At 36.8% G+C, this 20,805-nt stretch overlaps 1 protein-coding gene across 2 annotated transcripts in view; it reads right to left on the minus strand.

The window, feature by feature from the left end:
- Positions 1 to 500: 500 nt before the first annotated feature.
- The window catches only part of dennd2b (DENN domain containing 2B), a 64,220-nt gene continuing 43,915 nt past the window's right edge, over positions 501 to 20,805 (minus strand). For both annotated transcript variants that reach the window (XM_084109149.1, XM_084109150.1), the window contains exons 8-20: positions 20,735 to 20,779; positions 19,965 to 20,149; positions 18,401 to 18,510; positions 17,335 to 17,404; positions 14,929 to 15,006; positions 14,269 to 14,409; positions 13,847 to 13,995; positions 5,926 to 6,103; positions 2,803 to 2,844; positions 2,510 to 2,621; positions 1,998 to 2,240; positions 1,651 to 1,737; positions 501 to 1,173 (exon numbers count right to left, since the gene is read on the minus strand). In XM_084109149.1, the coding sequence (XP_083965275.1) occupies positions 1,139 to 1,173; positions 1,651 to 1,737; positions 1,998 to 2,240; positions 2,510 to 2,621; positions 2,803 to 2,844; positions 5,926 to 6,103; positions 13,847 to 13,995; positions 14,269 to 14,409; positions 14,929 to 15,006; positions 17,335 to 17,404; positions 18,401 to 18,510; positions 19,965 to 20,149; positions 20,735 to 20,779 (1,475 nt within the window). In that variant the 3' untranslated portion in view covers positions 501 to 1,138. The remainder of the gene's footprint in view (positions 1,174 to 1,650; positions 1,738 to 1,997; positions 2,241 to 2,509; positions 2,622 to 2,802; positions 2,845 to 5,925; positions 6,104 to 13,846; positions 13,996 to 14,268; positions 14,410 to 14,928; positions 15,007 to 17,334; positions 17,405 to 18,400; positions 18,511 to 19,964; positions 20,150 to 20,734; positions 20,780 to 20,805) is intronic.

Here is a 20,805-nt window from a genome sequence, read left to right on the forward strand (position 1 = left end):
TTGCTCTCAGTGGTTTTGATGACATTTTTGAGACTGTTCTTGCCCAGACAGGGCCCAAAATAAACTTTTTTTGTGAAGGGAGAGTGGATTGAGAAAATTTACCAGACAGAAATACGTTTAACCAACCATAAATAAGTCAAAAATATTGCATATTGATATATTTATATTTAAATATACATCATCTAACACAATTATTTTGAATAATTTTGTTGGATATTTGTGTTCATAAGATTTGTATTTATATAAAGTTCATTTTCATAATTTTCTGGAGGTAAGATACATTTTAGTGCATAAATGTTATGCATAAAATAACATTAATGGCATATGCAATAAACAAAGCCTGTCCAAATGTCGCTTATTATGTCTTTCTCTGAGATTAACCACTTTAGTTCATATTAATCCAACAAATACCAACGTGCAGATTTTTTTTCTTTCCATCATCCACAGACACCGGCTATGGACTGAAGTACACAGAGCACCAATACAGGACACATTTAATGAGTTGTGTATGTTTCTTTAATATAGAAAAAAAAGTGTCAAGTTTCAAAACATTCCCAGTGTATTATTCATTGCTGCTATTTTAAACACCAAAAAAGCCAGACTAAAAGGATGGGAATAACTCCACTGCTTCTATGATCCTAAACATTTTGGAACAAAGCTGTTCATTAATGCAGATTGAGAAATTAACAGAAAAAGCTTTATTGATTTTTTATTAAACACTGTAAATAAGGTAATTATACTCTTCATGTGTTAATAAATGTACAAAATACAGTTCATGGAGAAATTCTAGCGTTAAATACTACACAACCACTGTACATCCACCTGTCAAGTTTCCATTCATACATCTCATCCAGCTTAGCACAGCTATCTCTAAGGGTGGAGGTTATACTGCAATATAACCATTCATACTCTCAGTACCATCCTATTATTTCTCTAGTGTCATATACAAGTACCATGGAAAGGTAACAACAGAGCTACATGTGAGATTAACAGCACAACTTTCATAAATATGTACAAAAACATGAACGTCAGAGTCAACACAACAGACATGGACATACGTGACTTAGCCATGTTAGGTCTTCAGATGTAGCATTTGTAGAAAATGTCCACAGTTTTTGGTTTCACGATAAAGTGTTCTTTAGTTCTTTTTATGAAGGAACTTCATTTTATTTCCTGAAAAAAAGATGAAACTTTAGTGTATCACGTAATTTCTGATATGCCTTTTCATAAAAGAAGGTTGATACTTAGGCCGTCTGTCCACCAAACTGCCAGATGAAAACGCTAGGCACGCGTTTTTTGTTGTTGTTGTTGTTACTAGTATCTGATTTCAAATATAGTCATCTGGTCGAGACATGTATATTCTAAAAACAGCAGAATATGTTCAGTTATTTGTCCCAACCCTTCTCCACTGTGATTGGATGGCTGGGTAAAAAGTGACAGTGACAAGCACTGCATTTTATTCAAAGTTGACCATTTTTTAACTCTCAGCAACCAGAACAAAAGCCAAACGTGCAGCACTCAGTGTAAAATAAACACTCAGCTGCTCGTCACGCTGCTGCCATTTTGAAACAATGAAAACAATTGAAAACGCTTTGGTGGACACACAGCCTTTCATATGTATGTGAAACATAAATGCTGTGCTGTACTCACCTAAACCCTTCAGAAATTTGTTGACTCCACTCTGTTCTGTGTCTGGTAACTCCTCCAGATACTGTTCCACTCTCTGCTCAAATAGACCTGATAAATAAATAAATAAATATACCCATTATTTTTATTTTTTAGCTTCTGTCCAAAGCATTGTTTTTGTTAACCAGAGGGTGGCAGTAAAGATCTGACTTATATTTTAATACCCCTCCACTATCTCAAAAAGACCCACACATGTAGTGTATAATTATGCTGGGTGTGGGTTTCAAAATTACACTTATAATGGCCTGAAGCTAATAGGCAATCATGCTTTATGAGAAGCCATTTTCTTTAATTGACCAAGCACGATTTACCTTTAGCCCTATACTTCCTCATCTCCTTATCCTGGATGAATCCAGCAAACATCTGAGACTCCATGAAGACACCCAGGAATCTGCGGATGCTCTTAGAAGCCACCGACTTGCGGAAGGCTTCGCGCTGGAAGATGCGCTCCCCTCTTTCGCCCTGGGTTAGAAACAGGGAATAGTGGCCAATGGTCTCCAGGAAAAAGCGGATGAAGGCCTCTGACACCACACTGTTCAAAGAGGTGGTGCACTCTGTGAAATGAGGGGATATCAAAAAAGATTCATTATTCAATATCCTAGAGCAACTAAACTGGCCATTTATATTTTATCAAGCATTAACAAAAAATATTAATCTAAGATGAGATACAGTATATGGTTCATGGTGGATAAAAAACAAAGTTTGAATAGGAAATGAAACACAGTGAAGCCATATGTTTTGCTTTACAGTCAGAGCATGTATGCAAATAGCCAGTGAGTCCATTGAAAACAGATGGGCAAGGCCAAAACTTCAGGCTTTTCACCTTCATCTGATTCGCTGTCGGAGTCTTGATTGATGATGTCGTTTCTCTGTTCAAGAGATTGCTCCAGAGCAGCTTGCAGTTTGCGTGGTAATAGAGAGGCCTCGTCATCCATCTTTACACAGGAAGAGTATGAAGATTAACGTTGTAACAACGTTCAGTGATTCATATCATGACACAGCCCGCTTGTTTAGATTAGGCTTGTTCTCAGATCTTAATGGCAACACGCAATTAGCACTACAGCCATGGGAGAGTTTGTGTTAAACTTTTTGGAGAGAGATCGTTTATGGACGAACCTGTCTGATGAAGCGGTCCGTTCCAAGATCGACCATTAAAGCCTGAAACATAAAGAGAAACCGATCTCAATTAGGTTAGGTGCGCCACGACTAATTTCAGTAATGTTTCAAATGAAATTATGTAACTGACTAGTCTAACAAACCTCCGGAAGACAGCTGTCTGTATAAGCAATCCATTTAAAATGATGGATCGCTATGAATCAACCAGTCAAATCCCATACTCAATGCCACTAAAAAATAGGTCACATACATGTGACGTGCTTGCCTTGCATTATGATTATTGTACATATTTATTAAAATAAACTGAATCAATAGGCAGTGCAAGACAAATAAGTAAAACTCAGTAGCCTATTACAGTATAAACAGAATTCCTCAAATAAACGTTAGGGTTACACTTTATTTTAAGGTGATGTAGTTACATTGTACTTACTCAAATAAGTACTAAGTAATATTAATTAACTACATATACTTACAATAGTTATGGTTAGTTGTGATTATGCATAATTTACTGTTATTACTATAGTAAGTACATGTAGTAACGTGTAACTACGTCACCTTAAAATAAAGTGTTACCAAAGTTCATCCAGGTTTGAATGTGATTCTTATGTACAGTGCTGGTCAGAATTATTTGCCCCCTTGGTAAATATGATCAAAGATGGCTGTAAAAAATAAATCTGCATTGTTAATCCCTTTGATATTTTATTATCCAGATATCCTTCAGATATCCAGATCGTTCAGATTCCCAGATCAATGTTGGACAGATGAAAAGAAAAAAAGAGCTTTTTGGCAGCAAACACTTATCATGGGTTTGGTTCATACAGGGATAAAAAAGTACCCCATGTGTAAAATGAAATACTCTGCTGTCTCTTTAATGCTGTGGGCCTAATTTTCTGCCAGAGGTCCAGGACATCTTGTTCAAATACACGGCATCATGGATTTGATCAAATACCAACAGATAAAAAATCAAAACCTGACGGCCTCTGCTAGAAATCTTATAACGGGCCATGTTTGGATCTTCCAACAGGACAGTGATCCAAAAACAAACATCAAAATCAAAACAAAAATGGGTCACTGAGCACAAAACTAAGCATCTGCAATGGCCATCCCAGTCTCCAGACCTGAACCCTATAGAAAATGAGTGGACTGAACTGAAGAGAAGAAGCGCCAACGTGGATCTGGAGAGATTCTGTATGGAGGAATGGTCTCTGATCTCTTGTCAGGTGTTCTCCAAACTCATCAGGCATTATAGGAGAAGACTCAGAGCTGTTATCTTGGAAGAAGGAGGTTGCAAAAAGTATTTAATAAAAGGGGGCAAATAATTGTTCCCAACGTGTTTTGGAGAAAAACATTTATTTCATAATGTGATTTTCCCCCCACTTTCAATTCTTTTACTTCAATAAAAGGTTTTTGCATTTTCTTTTAAATAAAATATCAAAAGGATAAACAATGCAGATTTATTTTTTTACAGCCATCTTTGATCATATTTACCAAGGGGGCAAATAATTCTGACCAGCACTGTATAAAAAGTACCTGTACACATGACAGGTGACAAAAAGACGAAAAGCTTGACGTGTACCTTCGCTCCAGATATACACCTTCCAAAATAATGTATCATTTTTAAAATTGAACAGTAACATGACACTAATTTGAACATAGCCTTTGTACAAATATAAAGCAAAACATAAATGAGCAAATAATTAAAAAACAATGTAAACAACTAGTATTTCCAATGTCGACTAGCAGAAGCTGTATCGTTTAGTCGACTAGTCTTGCACATCCCTAATCTCAGCTGGCTGAAACAATGAGTAGCATCATTCTGTTTAATTACACTGCATTCAGTTGTTTTGGGAGTCACAACATTTCCAGAAGTTGATCCACAACAGATGGAGCCTGACACCCATTTAAAAACGCAGTGTTAAAAATGACAAGCACCACAAATTGGTGTGCTTCCAGATGTTTTCCCTGCAAACGGTCACCCCTTATGGCCATTACAAGTGCACTTATGTCCAAAGTGCAATTTAAAAAAGTACTGAAGACGACTCCTGCCAAACGCACTAAATGCCAAAGACTCAGTAGCTGGCACTGTCCTATGGGCAGCTGGGAACAACAACACTCTCCCGGTTGGGAAAGTTTAGAGGGGAGAAGGCAACATCCTGGCCAGGAATGCCGAGCTAGGCTTATGAAGCTGACGCCACATTAAAGGCTCATACACAAAAATTGGCCCGCGCTTTGGGCATGTTATTGTACTTAGCATGTTTCTCACTCATTCCAGCATCTTTCTGAACCTGGGAAAATGACTTTAGCTCCATATTCACTTAAGGAAAACATAAGGGTTCAATGTTCAGCCAGCTTATTAGAGTAAGAGCATAATTGAACTGTTAAGGAAAGCTGGCAACGTGACCATATTGAGAGGAATTCAAAGTCACGATCAGGGAAACATCTCTCAGATTAATAACCTCCAAACGTGAGGAAAAATGACTGAATCAGTGAGGTGATTTTGTTAGGGAGTGCATCTGTATAGAAAGTAGTTTTTAAAAAGACTGAAAATGTTTCATTCTATTTTAAGATTTTTTTTCTTGAGTGTTAAATCTTTTTCGGGCTAAACAATTTTGGAAAATTTTGAAAAAATTGTGTTCATACTTGTTACAAGAACCAACTCAAACCTCTTTCAATTTTATGACAAATAATTATCATGCTTTTATTGATTATTATGAAATAAAAATATTAAATATTTTACAAAAAAAAATCTATTGTAACAAAACTGATAAAAAATATTTTATGTTATTGTAAAATTACAATACTAATTTTTACATCTTAATTTCTACATTTTTAAACTGTGTGATTTGAAGATAGCACTAAGCCATGCTGTGATATCAATTTTATTTTTATATATCGTGCAGCCCTAATATGAATTTATTTATTTGGGCACAAACTGCATGAGTTATCTCCCTGAATCTAACGACAGTTTTTCAGACAAACCGGTTTCATTTAGGCTGGTACACAGCAAAGCACATGTTTGTACACACTTGACAAAGTATCCTATTACAACAAACAAGATGGGTGACAACACCATAGCTGTTGCAATGTTTGACAAGACATATCAATGTTGGATAGTGTCCGCACCTCCTCCACGGGTAGTTCCTTGAGCTTTGGCAGTGAGCTGGACAAAATGCCCACTAGGAAAGGCGTGGGACAGCAGACAATGTCCACCATGGAAGTGGGTAGCACAGGGATGAAGGTGTGCTGCCAAGAGAATGGGTAGAGCAAAGCCACCACCGCATGAACACAACTGGAAAGAGTACTGTGGGGAAAGAGAAAAAGCACACAGTCAATCACCAAGCTTTTACAAAATCTCACACACTTTCTTAGCAAATCCTGTACTGGAAAAAGTATCTTGAGCCCAGATTTTCCAGGTTTATTTTGGCTTTAGCGAAGGGACAAAGGAATCTGTGATTATGAGAACAACAAAAGAAAATATCCAGTGGCATTCAATAGACTCCTGTAATATTATTCACATTGTGCCAGTGGCATTCAAGACATCAGTTACATAAAACTCCATGAAGAACACACAGAAAAAAGAAAAAAAAAGGTAATCACTGTACTTTACCTTTGCACTTACATTAAACACTACATATTCTGCTCTTTTTGGTTGTTTGGTGTCAGTAAGATGTTTTGTTTTTTTAAATGTAATACTTCTCTGCAGCAAGGATGCATTAAACTGATCAAAAGTATCAGTAAAACATTTATAAAGTTACAAAAGATTGCTATTTCAAATAAATACTGTCCTCATAACATTTTTAAAATCAATTTTACAAAATTTTACAAATCTTGAAAAAAAAAAATCTTGAGTAGCATATCAGCATATTAGAATGATTTCTGAAGGAACAAATAGGAATAAATACATTTTTAAAATATATTCAAATAGAAAACAGTTATTTTAAATTGTAAAAATATTTCACAATATTACTGCTTGTACTGTGTTTTTGACCAGCCTTTGTTTGTGAGCATATGAGACTTCTTTCAAAAACATAAAAAATTCTTAGGACCCCAAACTTTTGAATGGTAGTGTACATGAATTTGCAAGGCGAAGAAAATTACATGACGTGTTGCTGCTAGCTTTATGCACACAAAAGTCGCAGAGTTCCCCAGGTAGCGGAGGGGAGAGGCTAAACACTCTAAAGTGTCCAAAATTACCATAGAAAATAAGAAGAAACAAGCAGAGGGAAAAAAAAATGCAAATTGTCATTACATTACAGCTGTCAAAACATTACCAGTAAATCAATAGAAATGTTCCAACACAAGGGATAAAATGTTCCCACAAGACAATCAGCAAATCAGTGTTCTTTTGTGTGTGTGTGTGTGTGTGTGTAGCTTGTATTCAAATGGTAGGCTACCTCATCTACAATACCACATTACCCATGTAAGTGGAGCAGGCTGCATGTAAATCTTCTTATCTTCAGGGTGATACGGTAAAGATGATATCATGATGTACCACACTGTAACCACACACGCTCGTTTTCATTCAAAACATCCAATAGCAAATCACGCTCCTCAGAGCCTTAAATTACTCTGTGACATTAAAGCAGCCATGAGATGTTACAGCTAAGGCTAAGCACAAAGTCACAAATACCAAAGTGGCCTTCTCACGGTCCCAAGCTTGTTGATAGTGGCTGACCCTCCTTTCTCTCGCTCTCATCTCTTTCTGTCCCATCCACCACACAAGCCCACGTATACAGAGGCCGAGAAAATAAACCATCAGAAACACACTGACTCCAGCCATGAATTAAAGAGGATCAGGACTGAACCCAGTGATAAAATTTGGTATGCTGACGGTAAACTAAACATAATTGCAGCTCCAATCCTGCTCATTTGTGTTTTCAGAAGAGAGACAAATATCAGTTTGCATTTTTAATCAAATCAAAATATTACATATCATGGCCTGTACTTAAAAACACTCTAGGTGGAGTCTGAATGTCTGTGTGTGTGAGTCTGCATCCTGCATTCTGGCATGTTCACACTGGGAACAGGGAGAAGCAGATTTTAAAAACCTAGCCACAGGCAAGTCGGGCAGATTCTGATAGCTGATACCTGGAATGTCAGCATAACTGAGGCCTCAGAGGCAAGTACTCATGGGAAAAGATGAAGACAGAACTTTAGACCTGTCCAAACACTGTTCTATGCTGCCCGAATCTTCCAGGAACCAAATAACATGGATGGAGGGTTGAGTTGAAAACTGCTGCTAGCTAGTGACTGACTCTTGCCTGGCCCGGACTGTCATACAGAGCTGGTATGCACACAAAAACAGTCTACAAACACACTAACCAAATTAACTACTTTACACTTATCCCTTACACTGAACAAAAGATATAAGGGATATTATATTTTATATTGTACAATTATAAGTTAATTTGAGGACTTGGTGTGAACGGGCCATTATTCATGCTGATCAATTCAAGGACGATAACTATAACGATAATGATATGTATATAGTTCTAAAAATCATTCTAAATATGAAAGAATAGTGGAATCCCTTTCAGAACACTTTTTTCTCCCGCCGATGAACGCTAAATACATTGACAGCCAATCAGAATCCATTCCGCTTTAAAGAGCTCGAGCATTTTAAGCAGCAGACGACAAACTAGCAGCGCATGCTTAGAATAAACAGAGTGTTATAATTATTGTTCGTTGGTGTGGACGCTTAAATAGTTATCGTTATGGTCATCTTTATAGATGTCGCTCTTGGTGAGAACTTAAACTTCCCTCAAAGATTCTAAATATGTAAAAGATTCTATTCGAAAATGTAATTCAACTTCTCTATTCTCTATCTAACGGCAACTTTTTTACATTGAGTGGGAATCCAAACTGTCATTTTTACACTGCCTCGAACACACACCAACAGGATTAACACACCAGTGTTGAAATAAAATAAAATAAAATAAAATATAAATAGTAGATGAAAAACTTAACAGTATTAAAATAACTAAAACTAAAATAAAAATAAATTAAAGCTAAATAGAAAGACTTAACTAAATGTAATAAAAATGACAAAAGCACATAAAATGACAAAAACTTAAACTAAAATAACCATTGATTTTCAAATTATTAATAAATACTATAATAGTACATAATACTAAAAATAACACACGGATCCAGCGGAAACCAACAACTGCTAGAATTTGTTGTCTGTTGTGATTAATGTGAGCTAGCCCTAAAAAATAATTTGCAACAGAAGCAGCTCAAGGGTGAAAATTCAAGATTCTAATCAGAGCAACAACAAAAAAACATATGCTTTCATTTAACCATCCAAACTGACTTTAATAGATTCTAAACAATATTGCATCTTTCATAACTCCTAAAAATAATGGTAATGTTGGATGGCTGGCTGGCTCTTGGAAAAAGAGCCTTGAAAATAAATGTATATATTTAACGAGAGCTTCTGCATGTTTAACCAGTGGTGAAATGCGGTGTGTGTATGTAAAAGGCTGCAATAACACAAGGTTTATGCAAAAGTTTATGTAAAGTTTATCTTTCCACCATTATGCAATATATTGAAACATATTCCTGTGATAATAAAAGAACAGGAAAAATGGAAAAAAAGAGAAGCTTTTTTTATCTTTTCAATCTTCATGTTTTTTTGGCTCGTTTATTTCTGAAACTAGCCACACAAAAGTCTCTGGCCAACTTGGCAATATTGTATTACATTTGCCTAAAGGGTTTCCGTCTCTTTTTCTTTTCAGCTTGTCTGGGACACAAAACATTTTGCTCTGATTCAACGACAACATTCACTTACTAGAGGAAGACGTCTACAGCTACACCTAAATTTGCACACACAATGTACCCATGAAAAAGGAAGTAATTTGGGAACGACAAAACCAGACAACACATCAGAGATTTTAACTTGATCCTTCCTGTCATTTTATAACCACACAGAATGCTAATATCATTATACAGAAATTTCAGTAGCAACAATTACAATTAAAACTAATGCTTAAAAAAACTACTGTATTATTGCTTATTCTTTAATGTAATATTGGGTGATTAACAATGAAAGCTGCTCTCCCCCCACAGAAACTCACTCAGCAGCATGATTGAATATCAGTGTCTGGTTTGGGCAGAGGAGCTCCCAAGACAATCACACAGCTAATGGAAAACTTTGTGATTCGAAAACAATTACTTTCTGTGCCATAAGAAATTGGACGGTTAAGCTTCACAAAGAGCCTACGCGGTGTGGAAAGGGTTAAAATACAAATGCACTTGAAATCTCAAGGAAAGCATTGCCTAACATGGAGTGAGTTTTCTTTCTGTCAGATCCTAAGCAGCAAATATATAAGTTACAAGCTACAGAAGCATACATCATACACCGTTGGCACACATTTTTTGGAATTGGATTGCAGTGGCCTTTCCCATGAGAGCGGCAGCAATGCCCTTGATGTGGGAGAAAGGAGAGTTTTCTACCTTAGTCTAGCGCAGCCCATAATCCACCTAAGGTTGCTGGGCAACACAGCTAGGTCTGGACCAAATCCCATCAATCCACCTATCCTGTTTTTAACAGAGCCAAGCCCATGGAATGTCAATACTTGGCTTAACAGCATAATATGTTGTAACTAGAGCTCTATCTATTATGATAATGGGTGTGATTCAAACCCATTCACAAAGAGCGGTTTGAAAAGCGCTCTTTGAACGACAACAGAGAACATACTGCCTTTGTTTCTCTGATTCAAAGAAATAACATGCTTTGCTATTCTGAGTCAAATATTCGTATGTATGTGAACTAAACCATTGGTTTAGCATGTGAGAAGAAGGCAAAGGTTATATTTTAACACATATCTACTAGGTCAATAACACCAAGTACGTTCACATACGCAGATTTTGCTTTTAATATATTATACACACATACATATTTATCCACATGTATTCGTCCCGAACTGTACGGTACAGACGTCACAGTTTTGGTGCATGCCAGGGGCGCCTGCAGGAGTTCATCTCAGGGTACGCACAGAACTACTAGCATTTTTTATATACAAGCCTATTTCTGCCATATAAACAGTATACAATCATAAAATAATTAGAGTACAGTTTACTTACCTCAAACAACTTTGTTGGTAAATAGTATTATTATAATTATTGTTGTTGTTACATTTAATTTATTGCCACATTTTAATATGTGATTTATATTATCAGAAAACTAAACAGGCCTAAAGCCAAAACAGGCTTTCATTTGGAGAAAACAACAGAGCTGCACAATCGGGTTTACGCCTGCTGTAAATTTGACCTGCCACAAGACTCAATAGCGTCTGTCTGCAGACTTGCACTTGCACTCTCAGACTTGCACGCTCAGACACCAGCGCTACCTCTGCCTGTGACGTCACTTGCAATCGACACAAATTAACCGGAAATATGTTTCCAGCAGTTCATTCGCATTGTATTCGCTGTTAAAGCACTTGCGTGATATAACGCCACCGAAATTTTCCCCCAAAAGTTATATCTTGCAGCTTGCGTTCATCGAAATATTATGTTATATTATTTATTTTTTCATGAAATAAAAAAAAACGCCATATTTTTTGAGTTATTAAACATTGTATCATTAAAGTTGGTATTATACCTCTATATATAACATCTCACGTAGCATTACATTTACCTCAGGCATTAAGTGTCGAGAGCAGGTTAGTTCGCTAGAGAAATTAACTTTAGAGAGGCATTTCGTATATGCACTATATCAGCCTATTCATTATATTTACTTTACCTGTTAGTAATGTCTTGATTATTTAATGTGTGTTTAAATAAATTTGTCATGAAAACAACTTATAACAGCCACTGTGTAAATGATTATATTTAAAAAATGGAGTAGAAAATTTACTTTATAATTAGATTTAGAAGTTACTGCAATAACTTCTGCAATAATACAGTAGCAACTGAATTTAATAATTTGGGCTCTGTTCTTTAATATTATAGTAATGTGTAAGTAAGGGCTATAGGGACATAGCATAGGCTAGTTTACAGCAATCGCTAAGATTGATTTTTTTATCCTTAAGAACATTTTTATTATAATTTAATTTATTTTAATCACAGAGACACGTTTGTTAAAATAGCTTCTTTTTTTGATTAAACTTTTTTTATGTTTAGCTTTCTCCTCCCTGCTGTGCCGACTCCAACCATGACTTCAAAACGAGGTACGTACCGAACCATCATATTTGTGTACTGTTACACCCCTAATACATATATACATATACATACATACATATATATACATATATATACTGTATACTGCAAGCAGATAACACAGAGACAAATTGTAGTCTGATTAATGCAGTGGTTCGCGACCTTTCTGACTCAAAGGCCCTCCATTTAAGGTAAGATATTTCCCCCAGTATTTCTGCTATAATTATAAGCTGGTGTGTGTGGCGGGCGTTCTGGCGCACTATGGCTGCTGTCGCATCATCCAGGTGGATGCTGCACATTGGTGGTGGTTGAGGAGATTCCCCCTTCTATGTAAAGCGCTTTGAGTGCCGAGAAAAGCACTATATAAATGTAATGAATTATTATTATTATTATTATAACAAAGCTGCTTGTTTTTAATCTTTTTTTATAAACACACTTGGGAACAAACAGAAAGTAGAGTTATTGAGGCCCACTTAGAAGTTTGCAGTGGGTTCTGGTCCACTGATTGAGAATGACTGGATTAACATGCATACATGCTGGATGAAGCCAAGCTATAATGACATAATCTAGTCCAATAATTTTAGTCCAACTTCGAAAAAGCCATACAGGTATGATTTTATTCAGATTAAAGTGTTGACGTCATTTTAAAAAGACAAATTATTTATGCTTTTAAAGTGCATCAAAACGCACTTAGTGACTTAATCAACCAAAAACTGTACAAATAAAGGAGCTTGTCCCAATAACTTTTGTAACTAAGTAACATCCGTCACCCTGTGACAATATGGCTACCGATTAAAGGAGAGAAACACGCGCAGTCACTCACACAGGAAGTGCATTCCTTCCTTCACAGTAACTGCCCACCCCACATCACCCGCTGCTGTTTGTTTAAACTGGCTGATGATTTGTGGAGATTAAGCTTTCACAAATAACCTACTCCCTAATGACCCCCCATGCCCGGCCACAAGCTTCCGTGACCAAGCACGAAGGCTCGAAGGGGGGTGCCGAAACCTCCGGGGACCATAACGGCCCTAACAGAACTAAAGCCCTGTCTCTGCCCTGACCCACTTCTGCATTTAGATCAGCAGGGACTCCTGGGAGTTAAGCCCAGTGTTAGAGGGTGTAGTCAAATATGCCTCCTCTGATGAATTTAGCAGTGGCCTGCATGGAGCAGCCGTTGGGTCACCCTTTAACCAAAACCACAGTGGAAGGCTGCTATTTGCCATTCGCACTGGATGGACACTGACAGACAAAACTGTGCTGGGCCTGAAAACAACTATTTTCTGCCCAGATATGCCAAGACAGATATTTGGTTGGAACATTCGGACCGATACTATGATTGGTATTCCATTCAGAATCCCCATGGTCACTGACAAATATGGAATGATGCTTTCCTAAACTTTGTCCTCTTATATTGTGATGATCACTGAACTTGAATTTCTAACTTGAGAACTGAGAAAGGAATAGGTCTGAAAAACAAAGACTACAGCAACAAAAATCACCAACAGGAGGAGAAAAACCATGCTCCAAAAAGATAAAATTCTTTTATTTGTAGCAGATGTTATTTTGCAGGCTCTGAATGAGCAGACGGAAAACTGGAAGTGACACTGCACATCAGTGAAGGAAGAGGTTATTGAGAACATCTGCTGTTAGGCCACACTCAGACTGCTGTTGTCACAGTGGTCAGCTTGTCTTAGAAACACAGATTCATTTGGGAGGACTGTTTGACCATGTTTGGGCTGAAAAAGCAAGAACTTTCTCATGGGAATGAAGAGTGTGTTACATGAGATGATATGCTGCCTACACTTGACGGTTCATATTCATTGGCTCAAAGGCTGCAGTTACATGATATCTCAGACACTTAAGCTAAAACACAAGGGTTTCTCACCTCAGCTTGTCAGCCACAAAGATGACCCTTCGTTCCAGCAACAGAGAGGCAAAAACACGTACCACCTGTCGTACACTCAGGCACTTGAACAGACTTTCAAAGTCCACATGCTCTAGTCTGGAGTCCATGGGTCTCCGTAACTCAATCACCTGTGGAAAATAAAACACTGCATTGAAACAAGGAGCAATATAAATGCTGTTAAGATGGAAATAGAAAACTATTGGCTAATAATGTCTGTTGGCAAGGAAAGTAAAAATGTAAACTGCTGGCCTTACTGTTGAACCCTAAATAGGGTCAGTTTTAATATCATGTAGTCTATAAGGATTCAGATCTCAGATTTGCTTCAATAAGTGTTCAATAAACTTGTACTAATCTACAGCAGATAACAAAGCAGTCTAAATTATATGCGAGAAGTATCTAACCTCATTTCCTGCTCCAGGCAGGAAGGTTTTGACTTTAATGGTTTTGCCTGGTGCTGGGAAAGGAGATTCCATCACACTCCTCATGAAAGGATACACCAGAGCAGCCGAGATCCCTCTCCTCCTCTCCACTTCATCAAGGATCTGTAACAAATGAAAGCCAAATAAGTTGATGGAGAACACACCAGTGCTAACAGGCATTGACACTGCTAGACTACAGACTTATATACTAGACTTATACACTACAGAACAACAATGATCGATTTCATGGGGGTCTGTTTTTCTTTTTTCCTTTCAGATTTGTGTGTGGAAGTCTCTGGAATTCTAACCTGTCACTAGCAAGTCATGGTTTTCATCGGCTACATACGTTTTTTTGGGGTTTTTTTCAAGATTGATGAAAACATGCAGTTCAGATTTCCACTGAATATTATGATTACCCAAGGTTGGATACAGAATAGTTTTATACTTCTACCTCACTTTCCCATGAGTGGAAGGTGGAAGTAAAGGAAATAACAGTGGTTTAATAGGCCAGGGAGAAAGACAGATTTACTAAGTTGGATGTACCTCAATGCCAACACAAGCCTCACTTCAGCTGTGCCCATGTCTGACAGCCAGAGAGACAGTGTGGAGGGTGTGTGTGTGTATGAACAAGCCTGAGCTCACCTTGGAAAACAGGTTGAAACAGCCCAGTCGACTGATGACACAATACACTTCAGGAAGGCGAGGCCCTTTCCCACTCGGCTGTAGTTGCGGGGGAAAAGATTACACAAACAATTAAATCATCACATGAAGAAACTGGTATGCAACACATGAAAAGCATCCAGGTGATTTCAGTAAAACATACTGTATATGGTACTAAATCATATCTTTGAGAGCTGAATTTGAGAAGAAACCAGATTTTGGTGGTGCTTGCACCTGCAGAAGTCACCATCATGATACTAGGGTGTTGTGGATGGTTGCCAGGGCATGGCTAGAAAATCACTTTTTAGGCTATGCAGTTGCTAGGGTTTGGGTGGCTGAGAGCCCAACCCACAAGCCTCAATGATATGCTGGTTCCTAGATATGGCTTGGGTCCTTCAACACAAGTATATAGGATTAATTTGCGTGTATTATCACCGACTGTACCCATCATTCAAAATGGCGTTTTATCACCTACTGTCACTACCATTCAAAAGTTTGGGGTGTAAATTATTATTATTTTCTATAATTATTTTAAGCTCACAGAGGCTGCATCTATTTGAGCAAAAATACAGTAAAAATACTGAGAAATATTATTAGAAATTTAAAATAACTTTAATATTTTAAAGTGTAATTTATCACTGTGATCGCAAAGCTTCTACATCCATTACCCCAGTCTTCAGTGTCATGTGATCCGTCAGAAATCATTCTAATATGCTGATTTGGTACTCAAAAAATTATTTATTGTTAATATCAATGATGAAAAAAGTTGTGCTGCTTAATATTTTTGTGGAAACCATGATAGATTTTTTTCAGGATTCTTTAATGAATAGAAAGTCTTTTCTGTCACTTTTGATCAATTTAAGTTGATCACATTAATCAACAACTTGCTAACCACAAACTTTTGAACAACAGAGTATATATATCAGACATGTCAGATGTGTGACTTGATAAGTATGAGCAATGGTGATGGTCGGTTTAGCAAGCACCACTAAAATCGAGAGAGAGAGAGAGAGAGAGAGAGAGAGAGAGAGAGAGAGAGAGAGAGAGAGAGAGAGAGAGAGAGAGTGAGAGAGAGAGAGAGAGAGAGAACAGAACTTTGCTGTTCACAAAATTGCAGCTTGAAAACTTAAAAGCCACATCAAACAGATTTAAGGGAGTTAAAATGAGAGTTTCATGCTGTTTAAATTGATTTTTTAAGAGCTTTTCTTTAAAACGTGTGGATGGAATCATTAAAATAATCGCCCCCTTTAAACATTGTCATCCCACTCAAAATTTTATGAACTCTGTTTTAGTATTCAGTTCATAACCTGAAGTTAAACACATGAAATAGTGCATGGTACAAGTCTAAAATGGATGCAGAATGTCCAGTGTAAACACAGCACAGGTGCAGTTCCACAAAACGAATGAGTTGTCACACGCAATTCACTAAACAATCGAAAGTCTGGCTATTTTCTAGGAGTCCAACCAGGTTAGTGTCTCACAAAGCACACAGACACAAAGAATCTCATTCCTCTTGTCCATATTAGGTATGCAATTCTCCTCTGCTGACTTTTTACAAATGGATGATTAATTCAAGCATGTAGAGCTGGGTTCAAATCCTCAGGAATGCCGCCCTCATGCCAGCCCCTGGACTTCCTCCCTGCAGGGAACACAGTCAACACTTCTCTCCACTGGGCCATTCAGATGCTCAAAAAGACGAGCTGAGAAATAAAAGAAGCTAAAGAAATCCCACAAGCCAATAATGAAGCCAATCGAATCTAAAAAATCTAAAGCTGAACAACACAAGGTCACATCTATAAAAAGCAAGGTCTGAACAAGCAACAGCTACAATTATTAACAACTACTAGAGAATTTCAACTACACATTTATCTTCTTTTATTTCCAGAACACGCGTTTAGATGTATGAAATTCTTTAACATTTCATTCTCAAACCACAGAAAACCAATAACATGCACTTTAATGCAAAACTTATGTATAACTCATAACAATAATGTACAGAAAAAGCAGCACATTCTTAACTGCACATTCACAAATAAAACCATGAAACATGCAGTTCACCACAACATTAAAAAACAATAAATCACCACAAAACTCCAAAGCACACAAATATATGACCGATTCTTACGGTACAACGACATCTTTTGATGATTTGCATTTCCATTCATCTCCTGAGAAACCCTCATTAAAACGGAGACACGTTTACGAGAATCTATTTCTCTTTGAGCACAAAAAAGAGCAAACAAAATACTTACTTAAGTGACTGACCAAAACTCTATCCATATGCTTGGCCTTTAAATACATGTGATGCAATATACAATATACGTATGGTTATACTATCAAAAACAAAAGGAGCAAGAAAGGCATCCATAATATGAGAAAAAGACTCACCAGAAGCCGTCTGCAATAGCCAAAGCGTCTACTGCCATCTTCTCCGGTGAGCATAAAAGAGAAGGTCTCACTATAGTAAATCAAAGACAGCCACCATTAGTCCCCAAAACCCACATGTAGATCAGGTGATGAGAAGAAAAAGTGTTTAAAACCACTTGAGAAGAAATGCTCTTGAGACTGAAGACTTTGCCTGTATCATGTGGTTAGAAGACTTTATCAGGTAGCTGAGATGTTTTCAAAAAACCAAAGAACTTACTCAAATTACTGAGTGTTTATGACCTGGGGTATTTGACTGTGAATACTTGTGGAAGTTTAAATTGAAACTGCAATGTTTCAGTTCAGTTGATGAATTGATTGTGGGATAATGTTGTTCATAATGTAGTGTAATGAAGAGTACATATCTTGATGGAAGTAACCATTCCAACAAATCTCTGGAAAATTGTTCTTGAAGGTAGCTCCCACCCTCCACCCCCCCAAAATGAAATTTGCTTAAAGCTACACTGTGTAGGATTTTCTCCCATCTAGCGGTGAAATTGTACATGACTACCAACTGAATATTACTTTCTAGCCCATCCCATTCCAAGGGCGTTTTAACTCCTACGGTAGCCGGCAGTCGCGAGTAATCTCCCCCTTGCATTCGTCATGGTGCCACTGAGTGTAAAAGCGCGAAAGGCGAAGCTTGAATTTCCAGGTATGTGCCTCTTTGGCTAATGTATTTTCAAGATGGAGGCACAACATGGCTTCCGCCATTCGAGCAGTTGCTCGTATGTATTCAGAATGGCAGATTCTACGCTTACGAGAATACTCGATTAGTTGGTGGAAGTAAATACACATGAATGAGCACATATAATTTTGAAAGAACAAAATGTTTTTTTTTTGCGAAGAATCAACTTAAAAAATTACACAGTGTAGCTTTAATGTACAGTAATACCACAATTTATCATCATTAATAGTTATCCATATTTCATATTGCATACCATAATGTGATTATAGTAATTAACAGCTTATCAGTATCAGCCAGAATTTTAATATCAGTGCATTCCTACATACAAGGAAACAGTGATACCTGTTGTATTCAGACACAGGGCTCCAGTCTTTGGCATCTGGGAAGCAGAATTGTGGGATAGCCTTGAGTCTCTGTTCAGCTTCCCTCATCTGCTTGGTGAGTCTCTCTAACTGTGAGGGTTAGATGAAAAGACCTGGTAAGAAATCCATCTAATATATTTACACAGCCTCTTTATAATATCCCTTCAGACCTTCATTACTATGTCAAGCATGTACAGAATATTTTCCCACCCCACAAGGGGTCAATCCCCCACTCCTACCACCACCCATGCCACCATCTGCCCTTTGTTCTAGTTTAAAAGCACAATGACGGGGTTGACCCTCTGTTGGGCAGAATGTCAACATATTTCAGCCTCTCAAGAGAAAACAATCACTGAAGCAGATCTCAGCTAATTAAAAACCTATCTCTGTAACTAAACATGATTGCCATGGCAACGATTTCCTGCTTACGCCACTTATTGTCAATACATCCCAACGATAAGAGCTCAAAGCATCTGGATTTGCAACACTGTCTCTGATGCATTTAATGGCATACATAACTACCATTCAAAAGTTATTTAAATAAAACTATTTAAATAATTGCTTTATATTTGAATATCTGGTAGCACTTTTCTTAAAGCCTTTATATATAATGCATTAGAAAAGTATTTGCCTTGTAATGCACCTTATAATGCATTATGTGGACTCATGAATAATTAAAACCACAGCTATAATACATTATAATAATTGTGTTATGCTTTTAGAAAGTATAGTGCATTAAAGCACATGACAAACAACCAATATCCTGTGAACCAAGGAATCTGCAAATATTATAATGCATTTTAACTTTGGTTACAATTATTCATGAAAAGATATAATGTATATTATGTACTGTATATGTAACACATATACATGTATAGAAACATTATAATGTACATTATGAATACCTTTATAATGCATTATACAGTACATAAAGGCTTTAAGTAAAGTGTTTCTTAATATATTTTAAAATGTAATTTTTTCATGTTGTGGCAAAGCAGTCATTACTCCAGTCTTCAGTGTCACATGATCCTTCAGAATTCAGTCTAATATGCTGATTTGGTGCTCAAGAAACATTTCTTATTATTATGCTGCTTGATATTTTTGTGGAAACTGATACATTTCTTTTTTCAGGATTCTTTGATAAAAGTATTAATGAAACTAATACATTTCTTTTTTCAAGATTCTTAGATAAAAAATATTAATGAATAAAAGCATTAATCTCTTTAAAAACTTACTGACCCTAAACTTTTGAACAGTAGTGTACAAATCTGTTATCAAATATCCAAACAACTACATTCCACCATCTAAATAAAAAACACTCAATATAAATGACATTCAGAAAGCATTAGGATTACATAAAATTACTCATCAAGGCTTTATCAAGAAACTGTTTGATAGCAACTCTGTGAGAACTGACCCTAAAGGAGGCTGATAAATATCACTGATGTATATCACTCTTCAGCTACACGTCGATAAGCATCAGATGTTGTGCAAATGTAAAACAAGCATAGTATCGCCCCTTTTTTTAAACAGAGAATATTCACCTTGGGGAACTGGTAGGTGACTTCTGGAGTATATGAGTTTTTGGTGGTCTTTTTCTTCAGGGAGACCACCACAAAGTACTCAAAGAGCTCCCTTTCCTGCCACTCGATCAACTGCAGCTCCAGCGTCCTGTAACTGGGTGCACTTCGCAGCATAGACTGCAGCTTCAGTAACCTCTGAGTGTGGGCTGTATAAAAAAATCCACATGATATCACAGTATATACATTGTGAAATAACTGTGTTTGCATATTGTGTGTACATGGTCATTTTCAATATGACTTTCATGTAAAAAACACTTACATATTTATCATTAAATAACAGTCTGGTAATAAGATCATTTTTTGAGATTTCTAATCTTAACAGACCATGTGTGGAGCTCAATCTCATTTAAAGCTCAGGTCCAGTGTTGTTATTGTTCACTGAAACTAAAACTAATAAAAATAATTTTCGATAATTGAAATAAAGCAGAAATAAAATATTTTCATTATATAACAAAAACTAATACAAATAATAAAAGCAAATAAAGTTACTAAAAATTACAACTAAAATTAAAATGAAAACAGAAAATATAAAAAATAAAAGCCAACTCAAAATATTAATAAAAACTAGATTAATATATAAATAGGTAAAATAACACTGCTCAGGTCTGACATTTACTTGTGACAAATCACAGGGTCATGTGATGTAATGTTATTTGCTCAAAGGACAGAGTCTCTGAGCAGCGCTCAACTCAAACACACTGCCTTCTCAGACATATGTGCTGATCCCTCACCTTTGAACCTGTCATCGGAGTCACTTTCACTCTCACTGTTGTCATCTACAAACAGAGAAAAGAGGTTTTTG

The sequence above is a fragment of the Abramis brama genome (genome assembly GCF_963993115.1).
Source record: "Abramis brama genome assembly, chromosome: 3".
Taxonomy (NCBI): Eukaryota; Metazoa; Chordata; class Actinopteri; order Cypriniformes; family Leuciscidae; genus Abramis; species Abramis brama.